This window comes from Myotis daubentonii, chromosome 11 (assembly GCF_963259705.1).
Source record: "Myotis daubentonii chromosome 11, mMyoDau2.1, whole genome shotgun sequence".
In the NCBI taxonomy this organism is placed as follows: Eukaryota; Metazoa; Chordata; class Mammalia; order Chiroptera; family Vespertilionidae; genus Myotis; species Myotis daubentonii.
In genome coordinates this window covers 81,713,270-81,732,876 of record NC_081850.1, presented here as the reverse complement: position 1 = coordinate 81,732,876, position 19,607 = coordinate 81,713,270, and the positions used below count along the sequence as shown (strand labels likewise).

Below are 19,607 nucleotides of genomic sequence, written 5' to 3'. Positions count from 1 at the left end.
GCCAGAAACCGTAACTCTTCATCAGATGAAAATAGCGTGGGAGCAGGAGGGCTTGGCCTGAGACCAGCGCAGCACCGGAGAGGGCCAGGCGGGAGAGGCCCCGTGCGGGTGCTGGGCTCGGACCGGGCCCCGGGCTCGCAGGGCTAGGCGGCCCCCAGGCTTGGGGACAGAGCGGGTCATGCGGGTCCCATCTACTTCCCGAGGACTCGGGGTGGGAGCCGGCGTAGCCCACCTCCCAGCCACCAGCTCACCGCCGGCCGGCCGACAGGAAGAGGGTCAAGGGCGCCCGGGGAAGGAGGAGACAGCCTCCATGACGGCCGTCCCTTGGATGCGCCAGGTGACAGGAGCCGGGCTCAGACCCGGGACTCCTCATGGAGCGCAGGGTACACAGGCCACCGGCAGACGGGTAGTGCGGCCAGGAGAGACCAGCCCGGCCTGGAGAGGAGCGCTCCTCCCAGCCGGCCCCGCGGCTGCCCCCCCCTGTCACCCCCGACCCCCCCCCCGCCACTCACGGGGTTGAAGAGCTCCGTGGTCAGGCCCAGGTAGTTGTGCAGAGCCAGGAAGGTGACCCGCTGCAGCCGCACCATGATGATCTGGGCAACAGGGCCGCACGCCATGAGCCGCGAGCCCGCCGGGGCCTCGCGGGCCGGAACCCCCCCCCCCCCATTTGGGCAGTCTCCATGGTCGCCTAAGATGTCAGCACCGGGCGTGAGCTCTCTGCGTCATCTTTGTGAGTTTCCTATCCATCTAAAACCGCTTCAAACAGGAACTTAAGGCTAAGGAAGCTCTGGGGCTCGTGCAGGTCTGAGCCCCTCGGAGGTCACAGGTGTGGGCTCTGACTGTGGAGCACACCTCCCCCTGCCTGCACGGACTGGAGCCCGCACACCCACAAGCCCGGGGAGCACCCACCTGCACCACCCTGACCAGGGTCTCCGGGTACTTCTCAAACACGCCCTGGAAGGCCACGGCGGGGAGCCTGAGCACGGTGGATGGGGCGGCGGCGCGGGCAGACACGGTCTTGTAGGGCGCGGTGTGGCCCTGCAATGACAGGCACGTCGGGGCTCCCCCAGCCTGGGGTTCGCACCCGGCTTTCAAGTCCCTGCTGCAACAGGCACACCAGGCACCAGTGAGGGCCTCCCGCCAGGCGCCTGGAGCCAGCGGCCCCCACGGAGCCTCACCCGTGCGCCAAGGAGGCGCTGGTCAGCACGGCCCCGGCTTGATGTTCGCGGAAGAGGGTCCCCTTGGGTGGCCCGCCCGCTCTGCCCAGCTAAGTCCCGCCCCCGCTCCTCCCACCACTGTCCCTGCCACCGGCCAGCTCTCTTCTGTGCACGTGAGGCCTGGCTCCTGTCCCTGGTCAGGACGGCTAACTGCCCAGAACGGGGCGGTTCTCGGACCCCTGCTCCCAGGGCAGGACAGTCACGCCGGAAGCTGCTGCGGGCATTCACACGGGCTTTAGGAGCCGGTGTTTCTCTCGCTGGCTCTCCACCAGCCGTGGACCCGCATACGCATCGCACCTGCCTGGTCCCCGCCCTGGCCCTGGTCGGGCATGGGTGGGAGGCAAGCATCGGTGTCTCTCTCCCTCCACCGCCCTCCCTCCCACTCTCTCTAAAACACAAGGGGGAAACGTCCAGGTGAGCGTTAACAAAGGAGGTGCCACTTCCGAGGAGAGGCTGAAATCAGTGCACCTGTCGCGTGACAGAGGCGTGCGCGCTGATGAGCGTGGCTAACGTGCGGGAAGGTCTGGGTTACGGCGTGGACTCGACTCAGAAGGAAACTTTCCAGGGCGGGGCAGGCGAGGGGCAGAGCCGCGGCTGGCGCCCGGCACACACACTCATCCCTGCCTGCCTGCCTCCCGGCTGCTGAATGTTGGAACGTTCCACGATAAACGCTTAGAAACCCCAAGGTAACAGGCGATGCGGTGCCGTCACCAACTAGACCAGCAAAACCACCTCTCAGACGGCTCACCAGCTGGGGCAGGAGCGTGAGGGGCTCAGCCTCCGTTGAGCGGGGCGCCCCTGGGACCCAGGAGGACTGTCCTACAGACTGGACTCAAGCACACGAATCGACGCCCATACAAGGCCACCCGGTGACAGTGACCAGGAGGTGCCAGCTGAGTCCCCCTGGGGCGCAAGGGACGTTTCCACCCGTGACGCTGCAGGCCTTTTGGGTCTTGGACCACGTGTGGGGGTGACCCAGTCCCAACACAGTCGTTTAAGAGACACCCCACGGCCGTGAGCAACCAGCTCTGCGGAGACGCACGGCCCCCGGGGCCCCTGTCCTGGGCGGAGGCCCTGGCTGCCGGCTCGGGGGGCGGGCGGGGCACTCACGGTGATGACGTCCAGGATGCTGAGCAGACTGTGGACACTGTCCCCGGCCAGCACCTCTTTGACCGCCACCTCGGAGCCGTCCTGCGTGTGGGAGCAGAGCAGAGGGGTCCACTGGCGGGGGCTCGGCCAGCTGGACAAGCCGGCCTCCATGGCCCGTCCGAGCGGCAGGGGCCACCCCCGGGCAGACTTGCAGGACCAGAGCGATGCGCTCGAAAGCAGACGACGGGACACGCGTGAGAACAGCTAAGCCGCCCGCGTGACGGCCGTCCACCCACAGGGCCGTCCACACCCGAGGACAGGATCTACGTGTGCCTTTTTCCTCGAAGTCCTAAAACTTAAGAGTTTGCACTAACTTTTCAAGGGAAAAACTTAAGAAAACGTTAAGAGGGCAGACCTCCAGGAAACACACAGCAGGCGCCCTCCTGGCCCTCGCGCACCCCGAGGCCCCGCCCTCGCGCCCGGGCTCTCACCGCGTCCTGGATGCAGACCTCCAGCCGCCCGTCCTGCACCACGTAGATGCTGGTGTCCGGCTCCCCCGGCCGGAACACGTGCTCCCCTTCCAGCAGCTGCATGAAGACCATGTGCTTGCAGAGTTCCAGGAACAGCGGCTTCTCAAAGTGGCCCAGGACCCTGCGAGGCCGAAGGGCAGGTGGCGCCTTCAGGGAGGGGGAGGCCTGGGAAGAGGTTGATGGGGCCCGGCCAGCCTCCCGCCCTCCCCTGCCGGACCCAGACCCAGCTCCCCCCGGGCTGCAGCCTGGAGTCCCCATCGGGACAGAAACGCCCCCAGCTGTTTTCAGCTCCAAGCTCCGTGGCTCCGGGACTCTGAACGTGAGCCACACCCACCGCCAAGGCCAGGTGAGGGGCACCTCCCGGCCAGGGAAGGGGCTAGAAGAGGAGGGAAGGGTCAGGGAGAGGCGGGGGACCCGGACTTGCGACTCCCACACTCGCTCCGAGTGCCCTGCGGCAGGTGAGCGCGCTGGCACGCACGCAAACACAACAGCAAGACGGGTAAGGAGGCGCCTCCGACCGGCAGGCCGAGGCGGCAGGAGGGGCCTCTGGGGACCCTCGGGGCCACGGAACAGGCCCCGCAGGTGGCTCCTCACCTGACATTCTTCAGCATGTACAGGACCTCCAGCGGCAGGTGCGAGTTCTTCACGTCGAACTCCGTGAGGTCGGCCTCCAGCAGGGAGGGCGGCGGCTCCTTGGGCTGCAGGGTCGGGTACTCCTTCTTGAAACGCAGGATCCTACAAAGCAGAGACGCGCCCTGAGCAGAGCCCGCAGCCGGGAGCTCAGCAGGGGCCCCTGGGAGAGCCCCAGTACCTCTTGGCCAAGGACAGCACCTTGGTCCTCTTCCTCACCCGCTGCCGGGGGGCGGCCGTGCTGCCCACAAGCGTGTGGGGGAGCGTGGTCACCTGCAGAGTGAACGGGGGGGGGGGGGGGGCCACGTCACAAGCCGAGACAGGCCAGACCCAGGTCTCGGCCTGGGGGTCAGTCCCAGCCCGCAGCTCCTGCCCTCAGCCAGCCAGGACGTGGGACCAACCTCGGTGCTCTGGACAGTGACCCCCACAGGCCAGTGCTGCCCACAGAGCGCCTGACCCCTCCCCCAGAGGAGGCCTGGCCACCTCTTCCCACAGCCTCTGGAGCCTGCCCTGCCGCCTCCCTCCAGCCCGGCTCTGCACCATCGCCCGGGGCTGGAAAGCCCTTCCCCTTCCCCAGGGTCAGGCCAACGGGGCTGCCCCCCGCAACAAGGACCCGTCCTGGCCCCTGGCTGTCCCTCAGCTCTCCCTCCCCGGGAGGTGTCAGGCCCAGGGTCTCAGCTGCGCGGTGGGTGTGGGCCCTGCCAGGTGCCCCCGCACCCTGGACCGCATTCCTGGGCCCCCGTTGGCCCTGCCCGACAGGCACCGCTCCTTCACCCTGCCCGGGCCATCTGTGTGCCCTGCAGAGGCTGGAGGCGGCGGCACTGTGCCCACACCCAGGCCCGGCCCCTGCCAGCAGCAGGTGCAGCGCGTCCAGGCCCTGAGCGGCCGCCACGCCGGGAGCAGCCCCAGCCGACCTCGCGTCCCACACCCGACACTGGTCGGAGCACAGGCCCCAGGCCAGGCGCACACGCTTCTCGTCTGACGCTGCGCGTTGTCTGTGAAGAACGCGAGTTACCCGTGTGACCAGGCAGCTCACGGGTTCCTCGGAGCCTGTACTCTGAGCACAGCGGCCTCGGGCGTCTGGAGTCCTTCCCGCCCTCAGAGCTGGGAGTGGGCTCGGGTCACTAGGACCGGCGGGGCCGGGCTGCTCATCCCCAGATAGGGGCTTCCACCCGTGGGGACCTGGCCCCAAATCCTGGCAGGACCGCCCACCTCAGCCCTGGAGCAGGGACCCGCTGTGCCCACACGCCCTCGAGATGTTTCCAGAAGGGGCCTCCGACCTCTTCTCCAGCGAATGTCCACCCCAGGGCCACAGGGCCTCGGTCTCGGCACACGTGCCAGAGCAGCTCAGGGCTTCAGCCCAGGGCAAGCCACACCCAGCCCCCCCAGATCCCCCCAGCCCCACCGCCCAGCACAGAGCCACAGAGCCACCCCCGCCAGGCTAGCAGGGGCCTCGGCCTCGGGGTCAAGGCCGAGCGTGGGCCACAGCCAGGCTACCTTCCTCATGATCTTCCGGCCGTAGAACATCACTTTGTCTCTCTTCCGGAACCTGTACTGGGGGGTGGGCTGCACCTGTCCTGCAAGGGAGCAGAGTGGCCGCCTGAGCCCCTCCCCGCTCAGTGCTGGGAGGAAGGGCAGCGAGCGTCCAGGCTGACACACCCACCGAGGGGACCCCCAGAGGGAAGGCGGCCTGGACGGGACTGGAGAAAGTGTGGACAGACACAGACCCTGTGGGGCCCACAGGCTCAGCGTTGCCTGCACAGCCAGGGGTCTCCACCCAAAGCCGCGGGGGCGGGGGAGGGGCCTGATGGCCGCTCCCAGGAGCTCGGAACACGGGGCAAGTCACCGGACCTCCCCGTCCCTCCCAGAGCCGGAGTCGGTAGCCACGGACTCACGTTGCCGGTTAAGCCTCCTGCGCACAAGAAGGACGGCGATGCCCACGAGGGCCAGGGCCAGGAGGGCTCCGATCGCCATCCCCGTCAGCTGGGAGAGGGCAGACAGCGCCCGTCAGCGAGGCTGAGGCCTGTCCCACCCGACCACAGGCAGAGCACGGGGGGCCCAGGGGCAGGAGGGCCGGGGCGCTGGTTACCATGGTAGACTGCGGCTGCTGCTCCATCACCAGCAGCCACCAGGACTGCAGGGCGGTGCCCAGGCAGACGCCAGCCTGGGGGAGAGCGCAGAGGTCAGGAAGGCAGGGCAGGCCCGGGTTCCAGGGCAGAGACCGCGCTCAGGGTCGGGGAGGGGACCCAGGGAGGCAGCGGACTTCCGGACGCTGAGGGCCTGGGCCCCTCTCAGGAGCGAGACCTGTGTCCACGGCCGCCCTCGGGCCTGCGGGGCAGGGCCGGCAGCCCGGCTGTGCCGACGGCAAACGCTCCATGCGCCATTAACGCATCTGAATCCTACGCTCTCAGGCTGCGAGTCCAGAGGGAAAGGCCCGCTGGCCGTGGGGGTGCAGAGGCCACCCCTCAGCGCCCTCCGGTCACCACCAGGACCTCGAGCTGCTGGTCCCTGGGCACTCAGGAGCCCAAGCGCCAGTGGTGCCGGGAAACCCCAGGAGCCACCTGGGCTTTGAGAAGCTCAGAGAAGGCTGCCAGCCTGCCCCCGCCCCCCCACGCTGCCCCTGGGGAAGAGCTAAGCTGCCTTCAGAAATCCGGGGGGGGGGGTGAGCCCTGGAGAGTGGCAGAGGCAGGGGCGGAGGACGCTGCCCCGCCCCCCCGCCCACCCAGAAGGTGAGGAGGAAAAGGAGACCAGCACACAAGCCAGCTCGGCCCCGCCCCTCCCTGTCCGCAGGTTGCTCCCCGGGCGGAGGAGCAGGATGGCGCCGGTCCGTCCTTTCGAGCTCTGCACCAGCTCCTGCCTGACCCCCCAGAGCTGGCACCGGAGCCAGAAAACCACGGGCACGGCCGGGCCCGCAGGACAGCACCGAGCAGAGCGCTGCGTCCGTCCGGGCCACAGGAAGCGTCCCGGAAACCCAGACGGGGTGCTCAGCCCCACGGCCACACCCCTCACGCCAAGCTCAGGACTGTCCAGAGCCCACGTGCAGTCCCCGAGGTCCCGCGCCTCAGACTCCCAACGCCTCACGGTGACGCTGAGGCCAGGAACCACCCGGGGGAGGGAGACGCAGGGCCACCGCCTCGCTCCGCAGGCCCCAGGGAGCTGGCCAGAGGCTGCGCGGACCCCCCACCACCCCCCCACCCCCGGTCCACAACGGGGAAACGCGAGCTCCCTACCTGCGGGCCGGCGTGCTCCTCCTGCTCCATGGCTGGAAGGGAAGCAGACGGTCCAGGTGAAAACGAGAGAGACGTTCCCCCGAGGATGAGTGTCCCACCAACTCAGCCGCCTAGGAGAGCGAGCCTCCCGCCTTGCCCTGGGCTCCCTTCCGCGTGAAGCTAGGTTTTCAGCCCTGGCCCGAGGGCCCAGGTGGCTGGCACACGGCCCTGTGCACCAAAGGTCACCAGCTCGATCCCGGTCTGGGCACATGCCGGTGGCAGGCTCGGTCCCGCTCAATCCCCAGCAGCGGGAGTGCTGGAGAGAGCCGGCCCGTGTTTCTCTCTCCCCCCCTCCCTCTCTCTAAAATCGTTAAAAACATATTTAAAAGGGTTTTTTAAAATTATGTTTTCAGCCCTAGCCAGTTTGGCTCAGTGGGTAGAGTGCCAGCCTGCAGACCCAAGAGTCCCGGGTTCGAGCCGATCAAGGGCATGTACCGGGGTCGCAGGCTCCTCCCTGGCCGGGGCCCAGGTCAGGGCTCGTGCAGGAGGCAGCCAGCTGATGTTTCTCTCTCCTTGCTGTTTCTGTCTGACTTTCCCTCTCGCTTCTACTCGAACAACCCACGGGAAATACCCTCGGGGAGGCCAACAACAGACAAACACGAGCTAAGGTAAACAAACAACCCTGTTTTCACCGACAGCAAGGCCCAGACGGGGAAGGAGACGTCTCTCCCCGAAGAGGGGCTGCCTTTTCCGAAGCACCACGCCGCCCCCTCGCCATGAACAGCCCCCAGGAGGCCGCCGGCACCTGGAACTGCAGCCCAGGCCCCCCCACACACACCCTCCGCCAGCCCTGCCCCCCGCCCCCCCCACGCAGCCGGCAGGGCAGCGAGCAGCTGGCCCCATGCCTGCCCAGCCAGCGCCAGTTCCAAGCTGGCGCTGGGCACAGGTCGGAGGGCACCCTCCCCAGAGGCCCGGGCTTGGGGACCTCTCCCCCCGCCGGCCCCGTGTGGCTGAGCCCTCAAGGGGGTGTGTTGGGTCCAGGGGGCCAGCCTCGCTCCCCTGGCCAGGTCTGGGGTCTTCGCCCTGCAGCTCCCAGGCCCCGCGGCAAAGTGGGAGCAAGGGAGGGTCTCTCTCTTCCAAAATCCCACCCAGAGGTCAGGGAGCCGGCAGGCGTGGGGTCAGGTGCCTTTGCTCCCGGGGTCCAATGTCCTGTGCCCTCCCCACCCCGCGGGAAACCCGTCGGAGTCCCCCAGGGCCAGCAGACCTGGACGCCCCCTGTGGCCGGCTACTGCCCTGACCAGGCCTCCCCACACCCGCCAGCACCTGCTGCCACTGCTCTGGGGCCAGAGGGGAGGGACGCGGTGCAGAGGCGAGGGCCCTGGCATCAGGGTTGGGGGCCTGCAGAGCCCGGGTCGAGGTTGGGGGGATACCGGGTTAGGGGTGTCCAGCGTTAGGGTGTCAGGATTAGTGGGAATGGCAAGTTAGGGGGTGTCTGAGCTGGCTGTGGCGGTTAGGGAACAGGAGTATTAACAGGCGTGAGATTTAGGGGGGCCACTGGGGTTGCGAGGGCACCAGGGTTAGGGAGGCGTCAGTTGGGGGTTTGCGGGGGTCGGGGTAATGGGGCGTCAGTGTGACAGGGGCGTCAGGTTAGGGGGTGTCGGTGTTACCGTGGCTTCGGGGTTCAGGGGCCACGGGTAGGGGGCGTCGGTGTTACAGGGACATGGGTGTTAAGAGGGGCGTCGGTAGGGGGCTTCATGGTTCCTGGGGTGTGAGGGGCGACGCGGTTAGGGCGCTGGTGTTAGAGCAGCAACACGGTTACGGGGCAGGAGCTGGGGGCGCCGGTGGGGGCACGGTCGGCGTCCGGCCCGAGGGGAGCGGCCGAGTGCGCCCGGCGCGGGTGGGGAGCAGCGGCCGCCCCTCCCCGCGGGCCGGACGCCGGTCGCCGCTCGGGGCGCGCGGCGGCCACTCACCGAGCCCGCGCTCTCGCCGCCGCGCACCGACGCCGGCTCTCCCCGCGCATTGGCCGGGCGCCCTCCGGTCCCGCCCCCTCGCAGGGCCGCGGCTGCGCATTGGGCGCGGAGCAGCCAATCGGAGCGGCTCTTGCTGCGGCGCGGGGGGCGGGCGCCGGAAGCCGCTTCTAGCGCCGGAAGCGCGCCGCGGAGGGCCCGGGGCGCACGAGGGCGGCGGCGGCGGCGGCATGGGGCTCCTGGGCGCGGCGGCGCGCTGCGTGGTCCGCGGGGCCGACCGCATGAGCAAGTGGACGAGCAAGCGGGGCCCGCGCACCTTCTACAAGAGCCGCGGCGCCAAGGGCACCGGCCACCTCGCCCGCGGCGGCAAGTTCGTGCTCGTCCGGGAGCAGGTGCCCGAGCTGGTGGTGCCCGACCTGGCCGGCTTCAAGCTCAAGCCCTACGTCAACTACCGCGCGCCCGCGGGCACCGACACGCCCCTGACGGCCGAGCGGCTCTTCCGCGAGGCGGTGGCGCCCGCCATCGAGGAGGACTTCAGGGCCGGCACCTTCGACCCCGAGCGCCTGGAGAAGTACGGCTTCGAGCCCACGCAGGAGGGCAAGCTCTTCCAGCTGTACCCCAAGAACTTCCCGCGCTAGCCCGCCGCGCCCCCCACCCCCGGCGCCTCCGTCCCCGGCGCCCATTAAAGGCCGTGGCTTCCTCGGCGCGCGTTTGGCCTGTGGTCATTGGGAACGGAGGGTGGGGGTAGCGGCCCCGCGGGCGGTCTCCGCCCTTCACCCCCTGCGGTGGCCCGGGGTGACCCGATCACGGGGTCCCGAGCGGCTCGGCGGGGTGGGGGCATGTCACGTGGAGGCGCCGCGCCCCTGGGGCCAACCGAGGGTGAGGCGGGGACCGCAGGGTCTCTGGTCACTTGGCTTCCTGTGTGCCCGGCGGCGACCCCAGGGCCCTGTGACCTTAGTACGTGGTGGACCTTCAGTCACCTAAGCTCTGAAGGACGGTAAGCGCTTGTGGACATAAAGACCGTGGTCTGCAAACCGCAGCTCGCGAGCCACATGCGGCTCTTCGGCCCCCTGAGTGTGGCTCTTCCACAAAATAACGTGTGGGCGCGGGTACAGTGCGATTGAAACTTGGAGGCCCATGCGCAGAGCTGGGTTTTCGGAAAGGAGATGGAACAGGTATACAGGACGGGTTGGGTGGGAGACGAGAGTGGATGGGAGAGTTGGAAGGGGTCGACCTCAATCAGACCGAGGACGTTTTTAGCAAAGGCCAGCATGGGGGTAATCTAATTAAGTTAATCACAATGTCCCTACCTAGATAAAGTTTAAAAAATTTCGCTCTCAAAAGGAATTTCAGTCGTCGTCCTGTTGATATTTGGCTCTGGTGACTAATGAGTTTGCCGGCCACTGGCCTACAAGAGCCGAACACCCGACCGCCCGCGTGCTGAGTTGCATCATCAGAAAATAAACCAGAAGCCACGTTGCCGCTCAACACCCGCCTCCTCGGTAACGCTGACGGTTTGGAGTCCAACAGTGGCCCCTACGATGAACGGTCTGAAAGCCGGGGGTCAGGAGCCCAGTGTGTCTGGGTCTCATGTGCAAACCCGGGAAGCTCCCACCCCGACGCCACACGAGGAAGTGGCCAGCCCCAGCCCCCCCCTCCCCCCACAGGTCAGGCAACTGCATGCGCACACACCCTCTTGGTGCTGCAAAGCCGGCAAATGTGTGCTTCTGGTTCCTCGGTGGGTAGGTGATCCTTTACAGTGGCTCTCAACCTTCCTGATGCCCCAACAGTTCCTTACGTTGTGGTCACCCCCAACCATAACATTTTCGTTGCTACTTCGTCACTGTCATGTTGCTACTGTTATGAATCGACATGTAAATATCTGATATGCAGGATGGTCTTAGGCGACCCCTGTGGAAGGGTCGTTCAACCCCCAAAGGGGTCTCAACCCACAGGTTGAGAACCGCTATTTTAAAATTTCATGTACGATCCCTCTGGTGATATAAAGTAGCTTTAAAAAACTTCCTCCAATTACTATAAATGTTGCTTAAATGAAGAGGAAGAACTGAAAATCGGAACCATAGAAGACAAGCCCGAGAACTGGGAGAGGCCCTCCACTGCCCACCAGGCCCTCCGGCCAGGATCACCACATTTTGTGTTTTTTTAATTGATTTCAGAGAGAGAAGAAGGGAGGGAGAGATAGCAACATCAATGATGAGAGAGAATCATGGATCAACTGCCTCCTGCACGCCCCCATGGGGATCGAGCCCACCACCCAGGCCTGTGCCCTTGACCAGAATCGAACCTGGGACCCTTCAGTCTGCAGGCCGATGTACCCACTGAGCCGCACCAGTCAGGGCCAGCGTCACCGTTGGAAGGGCCCAGCAGATAAGGGTCACTAAGAGCCAACAGCTCCTGGCTGTCCACTCTGCAGATTCCCCGAGATGCGGCCCTACACCAGGCGTCGGAGACCAGCAAGCCCAGTGAGGGTCTGAGAGCTCGTTCCCAGCACGGTCTTTATGATCCCCAGCCGGGACCCGTCCCCCGCCTCAGCTGTTCTCCCACCCCCAGAGGTGAAGAACGTGGTCATAGAAGGAGCAAGTGGCCAGCAGGTGGATGCTAAGGTCTGCTTCCATGCCCGAGTCACAGACACAGATCTTGGTCCTGGGGCTGTGCAGCTGGCTGCTGCCCCTCCTCACGTCCTCAGGGGACGGCTGGGGAGGAGTCCTCTCCTTGCTTCCGCTCCCGTCGGCTGTTAGACTACCAGGACAGGGAGGTTCCGGCCACTGGTCTCCAGCCTCGTCTTCTGTTCCGGCTCCTGGGTCGCTGCCGGACAAGGACCCCGAGTGGGATGATGGCTCAGTCTCAGGCAGGCGGCAGAAGGTGAGCCAGGACCAGTCGGCTCCGTACAGCAGGGAACTGGGCAGCGTGCGGGACACAGAGATAGTACACATGTCCTGCTGCTTCTCTGGACAGATGGAACAGGGAACGCAACGTTACGCAGAGCCGGTCTCAACCCCGCCACTGGCCCTGCCCGCCCTCAGTCATGCAATGTGGACAGAGGCGAGCGACACCAGGCGTGACGCGCCCTGCACCTGAGAGCACTCGGCCGGGCTGGCAGGACACGTGCGCAGCTGAGGACAAAGGAGCTGCCGGGGAGGGGAGGGGGAGGCAGGAGGAGCGGAACAAGCACCCGTGAGGCGGAGGGAGAACAGGGCTCCCGTGAGGAACCACACACAAGGGACGGGGGAAGGGCCTGGGGCTGCGACCAGGCGGGCAGGTCACCCCGTCAGCATGCTCAGCTCGGAGAGTCTGAACAGGAGCAGTTTCCTGGTGGTGATTTGCTATGGCAACTTTGAGGCTGGAGGTGGGACTGGGAAGAGGCCAGGCCTCCATCCAGAGGCACAAAGCTGAGGAAGGTCTGAGAGCAACACGACCAGAAGAAATGAGCGGTCTCTAACCCTGAGGGGGTCCCGGGTCCAGGGCAGGGCCGAGGCTGGCAGGAGCCGCTGGGGAAAGCCAGGGCCAGTGAGGGTGCGCAGGGGTCAGGGGCACAGCAACCTGACTCGCGATCAGAACGCGCAAGGACGAAGCAGGGCCGCGCAGGCCAGGGCGATGCCTGGCAATTCTCAGGACCTGCCATAGCACACGCTGCAGGAAGGCCCAGCAGAGCTGGCGGAACCGGTGCTGGTTCCGCCCATAGTGAGGGTCAGTGAAGCATGTTTGGGGCCCCAGGCCACGCAGACCACACTGCGCCGGCAGGAAGAACAGGCAGAAGGTGGGCCAAGGGTGGTGAGGAACGTGAAAGTGCGAAGGCTCCTGCCACAGAGGTCCCTAGCAATGCAGAAGGTTCCAGAACACCCAAGCTGGTCAGGGAAGAGCTGCAGCGCAAGGGCCCAGTGCTCGCAACTGAGACTCGGGGCGACCACAGCCGGGCCTGGGACCCTGGGGTGTGCGGGGCTTGGTGGCTGCGGGCAGGAGCTGGGAGCCCCACTCACCCGTGGCCTGCTGGCAGTCGATGACACTGAAGCCACCGTGCATGCAGGCGGCCAGGAGCAGGTGGCTGTGCAGGGGGTGCCACCGGAGCCTCCACACCCCGCCCTGCACAGGCACGTCTGCGAACGGCTGCTTCATGTTCCGCGTGTCCCACAGCAGAACGTGCTCGTCATAGCTGAAACCCAACAACAGGGCCCCAGTGCGGCACGTCTCCCGGGAGCCCGCCCCACGCACCAGGACCCGGGACCGAGCCCCCGCCCACACCCGCACCCTGGCCCCATGGCAGGAAGGACCGGGGAACCGCCGCGGCCTCACCTCCCTGTGGCCAGGATGCCCTCCTGGTGGGGGTGACTCTGGATGCTGCACACCCCCATGCGATGTCTGCAACCAAAGGGCGAGACCTCAGCAGGCGCGGGGCAGGCGGACGCGGCGCGGTCACAGCCTCTGCCGGCCCTGGGTTTACCTCCTGCTGGTGAACGTAGGCTCGCCAGGTGCCCTGGTGTCCCAGCCCCTCAGCAGGCTGTCGTCCCCACCTGTGGGAGAGAAGCACCACTGACGAGGGCCCTGGGGCAGCAGGTGGCCGTGTCTCAGGGAGGGAACCCGAGTCTGAGGGGCAACTTTTCCTGGAGTTTCTGGTTGCCACCAGACTGAAGAGCACCCCTGAGCCACAACTGCCTTCAGACTCAGGCGCCTGCAGGGGAAGAAGGGACGGCTGGTGAGGAGCCAAGCAAGATGGGCCGAATGAGCCGCGGCCAGAACCTTGGCAGGAACGGCTCTGGTGGGGGTGCCCAGCTCCTGGGTCTGACAGAACAGCCTGCCTCTCCTCCCAGCCGCGACGGAGAAGGAATAGGTGGGGTCTTTGCGTCCTGCACATCCAGCCGCTCCTCTCCTGTCCCCCCAGAGACCAAGGCCACCACCTCCGGGGGGAGAACTTGCCTGGGTCAGAGGCTGCACAGGCCACCGTTCCCTTCTCGTCCCCAAGTCGCAGCCCCAGGAAGTCGACCCATCTCTCCCTTTCCCCTTCATTCAGGAAGGTAACCCCCCATAAGGGCAGCAGCAACACGAAATCCAGCTACCAAGCCAGCCCGGGACTCCGATGACTCGGCACAGACAGCACCGCAGAGGGAGGGCTCCCGCTGCCGCCACCCAGGCCCCGCAGGTCCTGCAGCGGACGCCGCTGTGCTGAGAGGTGGGGACCAGCCAGAGCTTTGGCCCCAGAAAGCGCATTCTGCACACAAGGTCTCAGATCCCAGCGAGGCCAGGGTCAGGGCCCGACCACCTCGTGTGCTCGCTCCTGCCTGCACACGTTCGGTGTTCAGAGAGGGAGCGTGAGGCCGACGTGTGACCGCCGCCCAGCGCAGGAGACCCACCTGAATATACCACTTCCGTCTGCCAGTAATTGAAAGCTGCAATCCAGGCCTCGAAGCTGTGGGCCTGCCAGGTGGCCACCTCGTGCAGCCCGGGCCCCGCCTCGTCCAGCTTCAGGAGGTGCAACTGGCCCTTGGAGTCGCTGCTGATGATTTTTAAGGGCTGCGGACTGGCCCTAGACACAGGGGAGCAATGGAGAACCCGCTGAACTTCACCCAGACCCAAACTCATCACCGCAGCAACACGCTGTGCCCCGAGCCGGTCCCGGGCGAGGCTCTGCATGGCCTGGCATGTGCCTTGTTGTAAGCAGGTGCCTGGGCACCTGGCAGAGCGGAGCTCCCACTCAGCCTGTGGACATGTCAGTGTCAGCCTCTCCTGGTGGAGACCCCGCCCTTCCTCTAGAAGGCTGGCATTTCCGTCCTTTCGGGGGGCTGGCGTGACACCCCCGGGTCTGGGGAGCCGCAGCCGGGGCAGCACAGGTGGTGCCAATGCTCCCGCGTGAAAGCAGGAGTGAGCCGTGAGCGCGAAGACGTGGCCCTTACCTTTCCGCCTTCCCAGTGGACCAATCCAGGGACAAGGCCAGACACTGCTTGCCCAGGGCAAAGCTGGCCAATGGCTGCAGGGTGTAGGTGGTCTCCTGGGGGAGAGACCGAGTCAAGGGCGGCCCAGGACCCTGGGGGTCAGCCTCCAGCTCCGGCGGCCGCCACGCCCTCTCGCCCTCCTTCACTCCCAGGTGAACGTCTGCACTCACGGGGAGGCCCCAGAGCTCACACACCTGCGGGAGGGATTCCCAGCAGCGACCTTGGGGAGGCAGGCCTCGCTCCTCAGCCCCTGGCTGCCCGTGCTCCCCTCCCGCCCCCCAAGCTCTCACACCCCTACGTGGCTTGGAAGGGCCCTGGTGGCCGCCCTCAGCTCCCCAGGCCGCTGGGCCCTCAGAGACACAGACGACTTTCCTCTGGGTTCTTTTTCAAAAGCCACCACTGGCCACTAAGTGCTGTCTCTCTCCTAAGATCTAGGTAGGTTTTATTACGCAACCTGGACCGCTTCACCCCACCCACAGGCTCCCAGCAGTTGCCCCTCAGGCGGCTCCCGGTTACGGCTCCTGCCTGGATCCCTGGGTCCCGTCTTCCTCCCTCGTCCCCAGGACAGGCTGCTGCTCCCCGAGGCCAGGAGCAAGGCCTTTCCACCGGAGCCCTCCCCTGCCACGAACCCGAACCCGGCGCCCCTGGGCCTCTGCTCCAGCCCTCTCGCCGCAGGCCGTGTGCTCCAGAGCAGGCATCGCCCTGGGGGCTGTCCACTCCCCGCCCCGCAGGACTCGCAACGGTCAGGGCTGCTGTCAAACACCCAGCGAGTCCCCGCAGCGGTCCTGTGCTCTCCCAACTGTCGCTGAGAAGGGCCAGTCCCACATTAGAGTCACTGCTGCCCGGCCGGTGCGGCTCAATGGTTGAGCCCCGACCTATAAACCAGGAGGTCATGGTTGTGGGCTCGATCCCCAGCGGGGGGCATGCAGGAGACAGCTGATCAGTAATTCTCATCATCGATGTTTCTCCCTCTCCCTTCCTCTCTGAAATCAATAAGAAATATAAAATAAAATAAAAAGAACGGTGGTCTAGGCTCTCCTTACAGAGGACCTTTCAGACCCATCGACAGGTAAGCCAGCAGCCCGTGGCTTTAGCCCTTCTGCGGGTGACACGTAAGCGACCTCCTCTCGGAGTGAGAGGCAGAACCCGCTACTTTAAAGTGGGCTGTGCGCTGCCTTAAACCACTGCGTGCCAGACTTCCCGGCAGAGACGAACCCCCAAAGACACTCCCTCCCAGACCATCTCCATCGCGTCCCCCCCCCCCCGCCGAGGATGCCCGTCCCCAGCCACTAACCTTGGATCCCAGCAGCTGGTACAGCCCTATGAGCCCATCAGCATCGGCCACAGCCAAGAGGGCATGGCCGGCCACCGGGACATGGCACCTGAGCGGGGAGTTCACGTGCCAGTCAGAACGGGACACAGGACAGCACAGTGCACCCCAGGAACTTGCCATTCACACGGAAGCCCCTACACTGTTTTGGAGCCTACAACCCCGTCCCAACAAGATTCACAGCTTATGAATCATAACACCAGCACCACTTCTCAGAACAATCCTGGCTCTGGGGCTCGGAGACCGACAAAGGAAATGAACCCCAAGGCTGCATCACCCCGCCAAGTGCCCGCAGGTGGGCAGGACAGCAAAGAGACAAGCCACAGCTCAGAGGCTGCCCTTGTGTGGGGTGCTGCCAGGCATCGGGCTCCCTGCCAGTGACAAGATATGGGCCACGGGGCTGCTAGCGAGTTCGTACCATTTCATGTCCAGGATGGCAGCCATGTCTGTTCTTTGGATCTCAGCCACAGAGCCGTCATCGCAGCTGTACAGGTAGAGACGGCCCAGCCGGGCCTGGGGCTTAGGGACGTCCTGCTCGCTCTACAAAGGACGCAGATGTGTCCAGGTGGCCCTGACCCAGGCTGCTGGCGGGGCAGGGGCGAGGGAAAGAGGTGGGGAGCGGATCCTGCCTGCGAGCTGCCCGGCCTTTCTGGGCTGGAGAACGTCCCTCCCACGCGTGTGCGATGTGCGGGCCCAGCGCAGAGCCTCCTACACCAGCCGACGGGGCCAGCTGAGCTCAGGGCCGCGCAGGGCAGTCCTGGCGGAGGCCTGCGTCCGGCGCCAGCTGTCACTCCCCAGGGTCCGGCCGGGCCCCCATGTCTGCTCCCACAGATGGGGTGCAGTCCCTACACTTCCTCTTTACTGGAGACCTGACCCATCAGCTGGAGCCACGCTGCACACAGGGCCTACTCCCAGCCACAAGGCCCGCGTCGCCCCGCCGCCTCCTGTGACTCCACAGGGGGGGGGGGGGCGCCCTTCAGCTCCCCGGCTGCAGAGCGGTCTGGCCATGGGGGCGGGGTGCTCGGCCCCAGGAGCCCCATCTCGCCCTCCCAGACCCACTGCGCGCGGCTACACGCCGGGGAGCACGGCCAGACGCCAGGGCCGGCCCGCGCACCTCGTCCTCCGGCTCCTGCAGCTGGTAGGTGCCGCAGGCCAGCACGTGCCTGCAGCCTTCCAACGGGCACCACTCCACCGCGTCCGCCGAGTACTCCGTGTCCACCGCCTGCAGCAGCTGCACGCAGCCGCTCGGCTCCCGGCCGTCGGGCACGCCGAGGACCCACTTGCGGTGGTGGGATGGCGAGGCCAGTTTGCGACGCGGGTCGGGCCGAGGCCGGGGTGACAGCGGGGTTGGGGTCTGGGGCTGGAACCCTAGCGTGGGAGGAGGTACTTCTTCCTCACCCGCTGTCGGCTCCCTCCCGACCCCTTCCGGTGTGCCGGGGAGGGACTTCCGGCCGCCGCTGCCGCCCCTCGTAAGGCCAGGCTCCTGCGCCCCCTGCCGGCCGGCGGACCTCAGCCGGCCCCACGTGCCAGGGCGCGCCCCCTGCCTGGGGTTTGGCAGGACAGCTGGGCCCACGAGGGGAGCGGAGGAGGGTGGAAGCGTGCAAAGAGCCTAGACATTCATGCAGCGGGGTCCAGGGTGGAAGGAGCTGGGCCTCGGCTGCCCTCCTTCCCACCCAGTAAGGCAAGTGGGCGCAGCGGGGACGCAGGCCTGCCCGCCAGGGCAGCGGGGGAGGACACAGGCCCAGCTGGAGGTGCCGAGGGATCCTGGCAGCAGGTGCAGGTGCACGGAGAACAGCCAGCGTCCAGGGAGGGCAGGGGTCCCCCGCCACTTAGATCTAGGATATAAGGGAGTGGCCAGCACAGCCATGGTCAACCCGGGAGGCTAGAGGATGCTGACACGGTTGAAGAGTTAGGAGGGAAGACAAGTCGTGGACCCTGCTATGGGCTGTAGTGACCCCGAAAAGAGATGTTTTTCTATCTGGGACAAACGAGGTCAACAGCCCGCCCCACACTCCCAACAGGTTAGAAACAAGCCCCGCAGTGAACGAACCCTCTGAATGGGCCTCATAGCTGCTCTCAGCTGCGTGGCTACAAAGATCAAGAGGTTGGGGCTGGGTACCAGGCAGTGGACAAGGGAAGCTAGTGGACCGTCTAGTCTAGCTAGTGCTCCAGGTGCCATGGTGGAGACATGAGCACAGGGAAGGGACTACTGCAGAGACCAACTCTAGGCCAAGGCCATGTTCCCAGCTCCAGCCCAGGGCCCTTCATCAGCACAGACTGGACACATGGACATCAGCTATGGGCTGGCTGCCTCCTGTGGCTCCAGCTCCATGGCCGACAGCGATCCCCAGGGCAAGGCTTTGCCCGAAACGCCACGGGACACTGTAGAAAGCAGCCAAGTGTCAGGACCCAGTGGGCGCTGTGGTCAGCAGACCCTGGGCACCGCCCTTCCCGTGCGGTTTTCTGACAAATGGCTGACCGCAGAGCACTGTGTGCTGGCCAGGGGGTGTAGACCAGCTGGACATCACCCTGGCCACTCCCCAAAGGACAGGCAAAACCCACAGCCAGAGCCTGGTGCCTCCTTGCCCAGGAACCTTTGTTTAAAAGCAACTGTTGAGCACTTGGGGCCCCTGCAGGGAAGACCATCCAAACGCAACATGCCCACCTACATAGGCCCCGCCCCCAACGGTCCTGGCCAGAACTGGCCTCTGGAAGGAGTCACCTGAGAATGTCCCAAGAGCTCAAACAAGCTGTAGGGACAGCCGTCTCTCAGGATCACATGTCACTGTCCCCATTGGCTCTGAGCCCATCACTGCCCAACCCAGGGTCTGGAGGGACCTGAACAGACCTCCCAGGTGCAGCAAAACTGTCTCAGACCCAGGAATCCCACGCCTGACCTGCAGCCGCATAGGAGCTTCTGGGGCAAACAAGTGTGTGGGGTACGGCGTCCTCACGTTCAGAACACCCTCCTGCAGGCTGAGAACAGCCCTGCCTTCCCGGTGATCCTGTTCTCCGGGACACACACACAGGACACCTCGCATGCAAGGACAGGAAGCTCAGGGGGACCAGAGGCCAGCACGGGGCTGCCCAGCCAGGGATGCAGTGGGCACACAGAAGAGCTGCCATGGAGCGTAGCAGGACCTCCAGACAGCCACACTGGAGGGCCAGCCTCACCCTCCTGCCAGATGCCAACCACACAGCCCAGCTCACTGCCCCAGGGTGGCCGTGCAAGGCGTGCTGCCACGGGGGAGAAGCGGCCCGGCTCCGACATTTGTGGCTCCAGGGAGAGCGGATGTCCAGCCCGTTGAGTGAGGGGTAGACCTCCCATCCTCCTGGTTGCTGCTCACAGGCAGTGCCTCAGAGACCTGCCAGCCGAACCACCACAGAGCTGCCGGCCACTCAGTGAGTCCAGGCGAGAACCGCAGAGCTGGGCTGCGATCCCCTGGGTCGGCTCCACAGCCACAGGACAGGGGGTCGGGGCCTCTCCCTTGGGAGAAGCCTGGGATGGAGGCAGGTGCCCCCCACCTCAGGGCCCGGCCCACTCGGAAACAGGCTCAGCAGTCAAGGAGGAGTGCAGAGCAGATGCTAGGTGACTGCCCTTTACTTTCCTAGTAGATGCCACACCCGAGGCCGCGCTCCTGGGCCGGCTCCTGCTCCCTGACAGTTTTAGACACATGGCTGACCGCCTGC

At 66.0% G+C, this 19,607-nt stretch overlaps 2 protein-coding genes across 7 annotated transcripts in view; both read right to left on the bottom strand.

The window, feature by feature from the left end:
• The window catches only part of PNPLA7 (patatin like phospholipase domain containing 7), a 30,904-nt gene extending 21,559 nt beyond the window's left edge, over positions 1-9,345 (bottom strand). The window contains exons 1-11 of one of the 5 annotated variants that reach the window (XM_059658564.1): positions 8,646-9,345; positions 6,697-6,728; positions 5,556-5,630; positions 5,362-5,449; positions 4,964-5,043; positions 3,648-3,739; positions 3,431-3,571; positions 2,798-2,957; positions 2,328-2,408; positions 910-1,038; positions 513-593 (exon numbers count right to left, since the gene is read on the bottom strand). In XM_059658564.1, coding sequence (XP_059514547.1) covers positions 513-593; positions 910-1,038; positions 2,328-2,408; positions 2,798-2,957; positions 3,431-3,571; positions 3,648-3,739; positions 4,964-5,043; positions 5,362-5,449; positions 5,556-5,630; positions 6,697-6,728; positions 8,646-8,925 — 1,239 coding nt within the window. In that variant the 5' untranslated portion in view covers positions 8,926-9,345. Of the gene's footprint in view, positions 1-512; positions 594-909; positions 1,039-2,327; positions 2,409-2,797; positions 2,958-3,430; positions 3,572-3,647; positions 3,740-4,963; positions 5,044-5,361; positions 5,450-5,555; positions 5,631-6,696; positions 6,729-7,170; positions 7,249-7,371; positions 7,492-7,998; positions 8,280-8,342; positions 8,517-8,645 lie in introns of those variants that run through there. The other 4 variants (XM_059658568.1, XM_059658567.1, XM_059658565.1 and 1 more) reach the window with 4 other exon arrangements.
• Positions 9,346-11,144: 1,799 nt separating this feature from the next.
• DPH7 (diphthamide biosynthesis 7) lies at positions 11,145-17,165 on the bottom strand. 2 transcript variants are annotated; one of them, XM_059658554.1, is made up of 8 exons: positions 17,032-17,165; positions 16,336-16,457; positions 15,882-15,969; positions 14,549-14,643; positions 14,009-14,181; positions 13,102-13,171; positions 12,641-12,813; positions 11,145-11,610 (listed from the first exon to the last, which is right to left on the bottom strand). In XM_059658554.1, exons 2-8 carry the CDS (start codon positions 16,359-16,361, stop codon positions 11,192-11,194), a joined length of 1,044 nt encoding a protein of 347 aa, XP_059514537.1. In that variant the 5' UTR covers positions 16,362-16,457; positions 17,032-17,165; the 3' UTR covers positions 11,145-11,191. The 2 variants fall into 2 exon arrangements, with proteins under 2 accessions (XP_059514537.1, XP_059514538.1); XM_059658555.1 differs by lacking the exons at positions 15,882-15,969; positions 17,032-17,165 and adding an exon at positions 12,954-13,019 and having other exon boundaries at positions 16,336-16,463.
• Between the last annotated feature and the right edge of the window lie 2,442 nt (positions 17,166-19,607).

Bases quoted from the DNA above. Each gene is read 5' to 3' on its own strand.
- DPH7 (XM_059658554.1), bottom strand. From the start codon at position 16,361: ATGGCTGCCATCCTGGACATGAAATG. The intron at 15,970-16,335 runs GTACGAACTCGC...CTCCCCGCTCAG, and splicing joins GCCATCCTGGACATGAAATG to GTGCCATGTCCCGGTGGCCG. The intron at 14,644-15,881 runs GTTAGTGGCTGG...TCTCTCCCCCAG, and splicing joins ACCAGCTGCTGGGATCCAAG to GAGACCACCTACACCCTGCA.